General features: G+C 42.4%; 1 protein-coding gene across 1 annotated transcript; it reads left to right on the top strand. All coding sequences in view use genetic code 11, as the record gives it.

Annotated features, from left to right (window-relative positions):
* Positions 1-466: 466 nt before the first annotated feature.
* On the top strand, positions 467-10,091 carry EGR_05531 (Actin-related protein 6; the record flags this gene model as incomplete). The annotated part of the gene is made up of 11 exons (XM_024494780.1): positions 467-543; positions 575-692; positions 724-792; positions 826-955; positions 990-1,320; positions 2,191-2,529; positions 3,387-3,449; positions 3,889-3,959; positions 7,877-7,977; positions 8,879-8,934; positions 9,956-10,091. 11 exons carry the CDS (start codon positions 467-469, stop codon positions 10,089-10,091), a joined length of 1,491 nt encoding a protein of 496 aa, XP_024350828.1.
* Positions 10,092-10,463: the final 372 nt, after the last annotated feature.

Raw genomic sequence — 10,463 nt, 5'->3', positions numbered from 1 at the left:
AAAAAAGTGGTACCAAATAATATTTTTTTATGCTTAGACAAATTGTTCTATTACAAAAAAGCAGTAATGTTGTCGTAATCATCTGCAGTGACATTTAGGCGGATCCCCAGAGAGGAATAATAAACTTCAATAGTAAACCACTTAAACTATACAATTTGCTTGCATATCTGTCTTTCCTTTTTAATCACATTATGTTATGATTCATTTAGAGAATAGTGTTATTCAGCAAATTCCACAAAAATGACTGGTCTTTCTCTCGGTAATACTAACGTTTCTCTGCGCAAGCATTGAAGGCAAATTTGTTACCTATTTGTCAATTTATTATTCTAGTAGGCATATCAGGGTATTTTAAGGACAAGCAAAAATGGTTTTAGGGTTTTTTGTTTTAACTTTTTGTTTACAATTGCGGGAATTTGAACCGGTTTGTCATACTTTGGGACTGTCCGTTGTATACCTGCTAGAATTCATGGCCCCTCAGTGCTTAGTTGTCGATTTGGGTGGTGGTTCAATCAAATTCGGTCTTTCTTCTGTTAAAGTCCCTAGGTATTTAACTAGCTGCATTTCAGTTTCCCAGGTGTGTTGATAACTGCATTTACAAGTCGAAAAATGTTACAGGACGGAATTTCATTGGTAGTGAAATCGAAGAGTGCAAGAATCTTTCAAGCTTATTCGGAATATATCCCTTCAAAAAGGTCTGGTTCTGTCAGCTTTTTACCCTGATAGGGTTATATTAACAATTGGGATACCCAGAAACAGATCCTTGATAGTGTGCTGTGCCGTTACATCAATTCTGTAAGCATTCACGTCTTCAATAGCGTCCTTTAGAGATCACTTGATATGGCATCTTTAAACCTCTTTATCACAGAACCTTATTTCAACTTTACCTCTACGAAAGAGACTATGAACGAGTTGTTTTTCGAGGAATATCGTGTCGCCGGCCTTCTTCGAACTAATCGTAGGCTCCATTTCTCACCTTTGCCACTCTTTAGCTGCTTTTTTTGCCGCATACAAATATCGAGCTGAGTCATCTCAACGCCTCTCTCGGTATTCCCTAATCATTGACAGCGGTTACTCTTTCACTCACATACTGCCCATGGCCGACGGGAATATTATGAGGGAATTCGCTTTGAGGTATAACAAAACATTTGAGTTTATCTTCACTAGGCTCTCCGTTGGTGGTAAAATCTTGACAAATCGGTTGATAGAAGTCACGTCGTACCGTCAACTTGACGTAAGAAGTGAGGTTTACATCATGAATCAGTGCAAAGAAGATGGATGCTTCGTGTCCACCGATTTTTGGGCTGACCTCACTTGTGCCAAGTGAGTTTTGCCTTGAATGTAAGCTCCGCTGTTGCTCCACGTTTCTTACTTCGGCATGCAATATCTATTTGCAACCCTTTGAAAATCACTCGCAATGTCTCCATTCTGGCACCTGAGTTGTCCCAGTGGATAAAGGGACTAAGAGACTGATTATGTAGGCGGTATGGATGGAGCTCTTTGCCCCAATCTCGGATTCTCCTTTTCGGTATCGTACTCTACTGTCAATGATGTTTCCTCTGGTCTGTTGTCACAAGATTTTGGCTAACCTTAATGCCAAGGTAGTAATAAAATCAGTATGATTAGTGCTTTAGCATTCGCAAGATGGATTCAGAATGCTAGAGTACTTGTTAATTCCGTGGTTTTAATAGGATAATAAATTCCGATCTCTTTGTAAACCCCTTTGAAAGTTATCTATAAGGCATTGTTAGAAACTGAATTATTGTTTACGGTAAATCCTTTCCTTGCGGTGATTCCTTTACTTAGTAGCATTTACCCTTAGTAGGGCGCATATAGTACCATCTGTGTTTACCATGTTAATGCTATCCGATTTTTACCTGAGTTATTTTCATCTACTTACCACATCGAGAGGCATGATTCATTTTTGTTAATATTATAAGCAAATCTTTTATTTGTGATTTCGACCCTTCTATTTCCAATCATTGCACAAAACTTCTATACCGTTTCGTCGTATAGTATTCAGCCAGCGAAGCAGAGATTTCCATTCTAAAGTGAGTTTGCTAATGACCCTAGACGTGGGTTTGTTAAGAATATGCATGAAGGGCTTGAGAGACTACTGGCCTTTCCCAGTTCAACGAGTGTCACTTTTTTTATCTCACATTTGCACCACATCTACCTATTTACCGTTTCTAGGTCCCGTGATCTCTCAGTCAACACGATAGCTAGGGAGTATGTACTCCCAGACTACATTGACGTGCACCGAGGCTACCTACGTGATCCCTCGGAGAAGCCAAAAGATGCTGTTGATCGGACCAAATTGCAGGGCTATATCCTGCGTCTCAGCAACGAACGTTTTACAGTGCCTGAGCTCCTTTTCCACCCTTCTGACGTCGGCTACACCGAGATGGGCATCTCGGAGGCTGCGCAATATCTTCTCACTGAACGCCTCCCTCCTGGTGTTCGACCCGGCGCTATGGCCAATGTCCTCCTCATTGGAGGCAACTCAAAGTTCTCTGGATATAAGGAAAGAGTGTGGGTTTTGTGTGCGCACATTTTTCTGTATCGTAATGCTTTCTAATGTAAATTGGTTGGATGAGATTATCTAGGTGCACTGAAGAGGAACTTGCGGGTTGGTAGTGTTGAGCTTAAGGAGGATTGAGTTACTGTAGTGCACTGAGTAGAGATTTCTTGATGTCTTCATTTAATATTTGTCGAGATTGTGGTCAAAGTCCATGACTGGACTTTTCCAGTTTGTTGATTTCTCAAGTGATTTTTTCAGTGATGTTTACAACTTGGTCTGTAAATCATGTTATAAATCAGCTGTGTTCTACGATTGATTGTAATCCGAACCTCTTTCTTTTCATCGGAAATGCGCCAGAGTTTTACCTACTTACTTTTCCCCTCGATACGGTACTTTTTAATTGTTCTAACAAAATGAGCCATCATAAGATGCCTGCATATTTTAAAAAGATTCTTAGTTCTAAATGCTTAAGATTTTTTCGAGTAAATGAATCAAGGGGCCAGTCTCTAGCAATTTTCTAGTGATATTTTATTGCTACTTGGCGAGAATAAGTCCTGCAACGAAGGCTGATTATTCACAATAACTGTATTTCGCCTTTTAGCATTTTCAATACTTCTGTATTGCCTTTTCTACCAATTATCTGTACAAAATAATCCCTTTCTTTGTGTACTTGGGACACCTTGACTCGAAGGTGTTTCGCGTGTTTGTATCTACATCCCTGCACAGCGGTTGCTACTTAATTCACTATAGTAGACTTCCCGCTTAAGGTTCTTTGTCAAAGGGTTCCCGCATAATGCTGCACGGAAATTTTCTGCTTGAATGCGTCTACCAGAACTCTTCTGGAACCTAATTATTTTCTGTATTCTAGGTTAAATGATCTTCGCAGCTGTGTTCCGCACGACTTGCCCGTGAATGTCTGCGCTCCACCTGAGTATGTTATCATTTGTACCAAAAGATTATTTTGCTTCTCACTTAAGCTGTTCTAAATAGCTACCATTTTCGCTTCTTTTCAGTGTTTTTAATTCTTCTTATTCGTTGTACAATTTGTTTAAGTGGGCTATTTGGTATGCACGTCATCCCCACTTTGCTTCAACGCTCGAAGAAACACTCTATTCCCGTTTTTATCCCATAATCTGTTGCCACCTGTTTAATCGTAAATTCCACTTTTATCTATTATTTCTCTTCTCCTTAACTTCCCACATTTTGACGCACTCTTTAATAAGTTAGCCAGTATTCTTTCACTCACAGAAGAGGTACAACCACCCACGCGCAAAGGGGAGACTCTTCATCAAAACTCCCCTCCCCTGTACTGTTTTTGCATTGTTAGTAGTTTAATTCGCCGTACTCTTTTTTGATCCCATTACTATCAGGCTTTTGGGTAGGCTACTCCAGCGTAGACACGAAACATATTGTGCTCGTTGCGAGCTTTCAAAATGCAGATGTGAGTATGGTAGGTGTGACTTCTTGCACGTGTGAAATCGCTCGACTTTCACGCGGATCACCCTGCGCTCGCTCTCTGGCTAGCTAGCTGTAATTGTAGAGGCCTGTGTGGTGTCATTTGGATTTGGTGCCTGACCATGTGACCATCCCTTTAGAAGCTTTGTTCAGACGTTCACACTTGTAGGTGCTAACGTCCTGAATCTTAAGTTTTATCCCTTTCTTTTGATTTCCTTCCATCCTGGCTACTTATTTGACTTCACTTGCTTTCTGGTAGCTGCAAAACGTTACCCAACGTAGGCATTTAAGTTCAGATCTCTCGTTTTATTGGTCGTTCATTGTAAGTAGTCCTCTATTCCCAATCACATACAAAGTCGATTTGGTATCACTGTATTTATCTTCAGGCGTGTTTGACTAGGATACTTCGACCTAGCCCTTTGTGCATTTTCCATCTGATCTGAGTTTTTTGCGGGATATGTGGGATAATTACATGGAACTCTTGCGACTATTCCTAGAACACTGTAGGTTTTCGGGGTATTTATGCTTTCCATCTTTAGGTCAATAATACTCCGTTCAAAATTGGTGCCGGATTGAATGTTACAGTCCTCTTACCGCCTGATCATGCCTGTGACTTCATGACTCATTATATTACAGGCATGATCGGGTACAGGTAAACTCCGCCTTTTTGTGAATCGAAGATTTGTTTCGCTCACTGTCAGATGACCTTCATCTCAGTGGCATGTGGGGCGGTTTCAAGGGTGTGGTATTCTCGCATGAAGAGGTCCCTTGTAGTTGAGCTCGTAACGAGCCACTCGTTGCTTTTTCCACAATCAAACTTTTATTTTTGCATATTTCGTTGAACAATTTTTTGGTTCGAAGTGGTTCATTTAATTGCTATGTTTCCTAGGTTCCACATGTATTTTGGTTATCCCGGCTTAGCAATAGTCTCAGGTTCCTGACATTTTCTTTGTTTTTGGGGGTAAAACTATGGCACCTGAGTCCCGGTGATACGGTATATTGAAAATTAAATCACTGGTAATGCAATCAAACTGGATTTTTGGAATTCGCATGGGTTGAGTTGGTGATAGCTTATTCCGGGATTGCCTTTACCCCCTGTGCTATCATCAGCAACATCTCTATTTAATTTCGCTTTATTTTATTTTGGTCTTCGTGGTTGAGCCAAGTAATTATTCTGCCCTACTCCATTTTCCGATCACTTTTCCTTGTTTAAAAGTGAAAGTAGGCAAATAAATATCATGAATGGTGCATACCCCACCTCCGAGAAATTTCGTCGTCCTGTCAGGTCACAAATTTCCCTTACTGTAAACCTATTCCTGTGTCTTTGAAATCGTTCTCGTGAAAGCTCTTCTAATTTTAGATAACGATTCATTCCTACTCTGCATGTGCGTAGGTTTTTTTCGTCGAACGTATTTTATTATTACCTGTATTGTAACCTGTTTTTCCTTGCGTGCGCAGAAGTCTCCTTCATTACGACTATTGTTTGCTGCGCCCTCCTTTGTGCATTACGAATTTCTTTCAACCGGTCAAATAGTCGGTAAGTAAAATTATTTATGGTGCGTTGTTATCCCGGAGACGAAAATATCTGCAGCGAGTCTATGATAATCGCCTTTACTACTTGTATATTTCATATCGTGTGATTTCGCCTTCTTTCCTTAGTTGAAATCTTTGCTCGGTTGTGAATTGGAGGCTATTGCTTACAAATTATCAGGAGCACGGGTGAGAGGATTTGTCCTGTAAATTATGAAATGTATTCTCCTACGTTGGGTTTCCTACCGTAGTGATTTAGTCTATTACCTGGTGAAATAAATACTCATCAAATTTGTTGTCAAAACCTCTAGGTACTCACTTGAATGAGGAACCACGAGTTCGTATTAAAGGGGTACTTCGGGTAACCCGACCACTTTCCTTCATCACAATTTACCATTAGTTACTGGGGTGTGTTTTATGATTGCACATTCCGAAACTATCTATTCGAATTCGTAAGGTTCACTCATCCTGCGTTCTAATAAGGTAGGCTGCCTAATTTCAGATTGTTCCCATTGGTTCTCAGTTGTCGGGTGCTTGGAAAACTTTGGTGAGAGTCCTTTTGGGGCATTGAGTCCCATGACCCAGAGTCAGTCCTCTGCTGACCGTACAAGCAGCGGCTAGGACTTGTACTGTATCACTCGCAGTGTGATTTCTGGCCAGGTAATTTTCTTAGATAATCTTGCCCTCCCAAGCAGGGGCCTTAATCTTGTACAGCTGAGGTGGGTAGTTCTTCTACTCCTGGATTTTAAAATCTGCGACTTTTTTTCCCAAGAAAACGGCCATTTGTTTAGTCCTTCTGACTCCTGCCTCAGCGTTATGGCCTTTAGGCTGGTAAATAGTTGAACGAGAACATGGATTGCGATTTCCTCAATTTTAAGCTAATTTTCCTCTTCTACTCTTTGATTATTAGATTCATTGTTTTATCTCTGGAAAACTGGCCTTTCAATAGTTTCTGTAGACACCTGCAGCGCACTTTTCTGTTTCTTGCCTTTTCTCTCTGAAATCGGCGTTCACTGCGCCTCTTCCCTCACCAGACTGGCGTTTATTTTCCTCTCCATATCACGTAATGAACTCGCTCTTAAGCATCTTCCCCTTACTAGTATCATCATCATTGCTATTGTTGCCCATTCTGTTTCCAATAGTGAAGTGATGATTCCATCACTTGTTAACTGGAAGATGTGTTTTTATTTCTCCAAAATCAGCATTTTTACCGTAACAGATGCCTGTCAGCCTCTCGCCACTGTGATTCTAATACAACTGTTGAAGGTTACTTAAAGTCAACTTCTGTAATGGGTGCCACTGCCACTAAACCCCACTCCAGTTCTAGATTTGTGTATATTCGCCTTGGCGCTTCCTTCTATCACATTTCTGTAGCGAAAATTCTTCATCCCTATGGAGCTGTGTAGATGCATTTAATGGGAGCTATTCTGAAACACCTTTAACCTTTGCCGATGGAATACATTCCTCTTAACTCTTCTGTAGTGATCCACCCGCATCATCATGTTTTTTTCCATTTTACCTATGCCGCATCATCGTGCAGCAAAGTTCGTTTGGGTTCTAATCCGATGCAGTTTTGTTTTTTCTGTTCTTTCAAATGACTATCAGATGATCGAAGTGCATTACCTCGTTTGTTGCAAGCACTGGATAAGAATTCATTTTATGGTGCACGTGCTTCCAAAGTGTCTCTTCTTTCTTGAGTCTACCTAGTTACTCCGTTCTCCATTGACTGACACCTCACTGATTCCCATATTGCCGCTAGCTTTAACCTTTTGTAAGGGAAGTTCATTTCCATTTTTGAAATGTTCTACTTCTGCCACTGAGTCACTAATCGCTTCTGCTCTATCTTGTTTCTAGCTCCAGATTCTATGATGGCTGGAGCTCATTATGAATGGCTCCCTTTGTTGCTCGTGGATAGTTTATCATTTACTTAATCACCCGGAGTCAATCAGAAAACCCCCTTTTCTAGCCGTAGCAATGGCAGAAAAAAAGTAGTAGCAGTGCTGCTACTCGCAGTTGCTATCTCGCAGTTTCCCTTTCTCTGGTGCTGACTTTACTACAGCAAACGGGCTGGTATTGACGGATCATCACTGGCTATATTTCTTCGCCTAAGGACTTCATAAGGATGGACGATTGGTAGCATATGCTGAATCGCAGGCGACTGAAAGGGGTAAACGTGTAGTAGTGGTAGGTACTGCAGACCTGGTGTTTTGTTTTTAAGTAAGCATGGGACTGCCCCAACCCGGTTCGACCGATGTGTGTGTGTGTGTGTGCACATAATGGGATCGTAAATTTCAAGCACCTTGTAGGCGCGCGCTCACATACACACAGAGATGTACACAGGGAGAGAAACAGCTGATGTAATTGTCTGTGCAGGCATGCAAGCGGTCTTCAAAGCAGCCCGCGTCATGGGGGTGCAGGAGGAGGAGGAGGTGGAAGCAGAGGAGGCAAAAGGCGGTAGAGGCGGCGTTCTGCGGGTAACCCAGTTAAATTAATTGCTGTCTGACCTGAATCAGACACCCCACTGACCGTGTGTATGCATGTGTACACAGGCGACAGCGACAACGACGCGTGCTGGCTAATTTACATACGTCTGCTCGTTTTCACATCATCGACTTTCTGTCTAGTGACCCTCTGATCTTACACTGTTTCCTGTTGCATTACTCTTTCGTCCCTCGGTCGACATCTCGTTCGCAATTCCTTCAAGGATCCTTTTCTTGTTTCAAACTTCGTTAGAGTCCTGTGGTCCTCTTTTTTGTCAACCTAACTTTATAATCTGCTGCCTTTGTTTACTGCATCACCTACTCATTCGTCTGCGCATTTTTAGTCAATCTTGAGAAACATGCTCATTTATTTGTTCTATTCCCCTGCAAAAAGACAGCTAAACATTTAGAATTTAATCCGTTTGATTGACAATCCTCATTCTGGAAACACTGTACTGCATACTTGAAGCCTCTCTTTTGCCTTGATTTTATCAAACACCGATTCTATTCACTTGCGTCGTCTGCCCTCCATTTGTCGGTGTGATGTGTCACCATTGCATCTCCCTACTTCAACTCTTCCTTATGTGGTTTTTTATGTAGTTTTAGGAAATGACATCAATACGTCTTCACATTCTTAAAGCGTCATTTCTGCTAATCTTTATTTCGATTCTCCTTGTGAATACGTCGCTTTATGTACCCATTGGGTCTTCTTTTTCCCCTAGTGTTCTCAAATATCGATTGCATTCATTTGCATCTGCTCCCATCATCCGCTGAGAGGACGGTCTAGTCTGCGTCGTAGGCAGTTTAAGTGCTCCGAGCAACAGTTGCCTTCACTGTAATGGGAAGGCCATTATTTCCCCCTCCCCCCTACCAATCCATTGTCCTGTGGCTGCAGATTTGGACAAGCTTGCCCGCAGGCAAGTCAGCAGCAGCAACTCAGAGTGCCTACTAGTTAGAGCATGATCTAGTTGTCCGGACATGTCCGTGTGTTGACTCACCGGCGATGTTACTACCGTAAGCAGTGGTGGAGGCAGAGGCAGCAGCAGAAATCCGGCTGTCCTTCTTTCCTCCCACCACCTGCCCCGTCCTTTCGTTCTCCTCTACCCCCACCCCTTTCAGGACACACGCCGGGGTGATTCATCACCGGGTCCTTCCGAGAGCACACGTCCGTGCCCTCTGCCTGTGATGTGTGGCTGTCACTCCATCTCTTGCCCTCCCCCATGCCCCTAAGGGGTCAGCTGGTGGGCTCTCCCACGCCCTGTCATTAACGCGTCGGTAACCGAAGTTGAGGTGGGGACAGGACAATAACACCCCTCTCTTCGCCCCTCTCCTCTAATCCTTTCGCTTCGTCAATCGCACCCATGTGGGCGCAGTTGTCTAATTATCCTATTCACTCTCCATCTATCCACTAAAGCGGATCTCTCCGCAGCATTCAGGATTTTTACTTACTATGAAGGGCTGTACAAGGTTAGAGCAAACGCATCACTTACTTTCTGCTTGCACGTTGGGGTTTTTGCTGTTGTTGATATCGATCCCGTCGTCATCTTCGTTGTTTGCATGTTTTTCTCACCTTTTCTTTCTTCCTACTTTCCTATTCCTGCTTTTTTGTGTGCCTGTCTTTTGCTCTCGCCTGCGTGACTCACTAGCTTTCTCTCGCCTCCCTTCATCCTCTCTCCGCATTTTCCTTCCTGCTCGAAGACTTGAGCCAATCAGGTGAGAGCATAGAATAGGGCAGATTTTGGCTCGCGATTATGATCGCTTATTGATTCAGGCGGTATCATTTATTACCGCTTTTGGGTGTGATTTGGGTCGGAGTTCAAAAAGGCCTCAACTAACCTAATTTGACTCGGAAGTCTCTAAAGTTCTTTTTTATGGAGAGTGGGCTGCCGCAGCCCTCCAATCCGAGACAAAGGGCTCGTCGGATTTACGTCATTTAAAGTTGCTCACTTGTGTTCTTTGTTTTTTTTTTCAGCCCTCAACTGTATGCTTGGCAAGGAGGCGCTCTGTTAGCTTCGAATCGTGACGATTTTGATCAATACCTAGTCACTCGTAGGGAGTATGAGGAGAACGGTCATGCCTACTGCGAGTCCCGTTTCCCTGTAACATAGACATTTGTTTACGCGCGAACATGTACATATGTATGTGAGCATTGTTATACATGTATTAAAATTTCTTATCCTGTCCTTTCCGCCACTTCGTGACACGTTAATTCGAATAATAATAATAAAGGGACGAGCCTCATCCGGATACTGTCTATTAAAACCAGCACTTTTTATTGCTCTAATGCAACACTGATTACTCCTTTCCAGTCCAATTCAATTCTCTTTAAGTAAATGTCTTTCAGGATCAAGTATGGTAATTGGGGCGTCATACATACGTGACGCTGATCGTGCCTTTCTATATTTGATTAAAATGTAAACCATTACTCCACTTGATATCTCTGGACCACAAGCCTAGACTTAAGCCTACACATGTTTCCA

The sequence above is a fragment of the Echinococcus granulosus genome, assembly GCF_000524195.1.
Source record: "Echinococcus granulosus chromosome Unknown EG_S00041, whole genome shotgun sequence".
Classification (NCBI taxonomy): domain Eukaryota; kingdom Metazoa; phylum Platyhelminthes; class Cestoda; order Cyclophyllidea; family Taeniidae; genus Echinococcus; species Echinococcus granulosus.
This window is presented reverse-complemented; position numbering and strand designations above follow the sequence as displayed.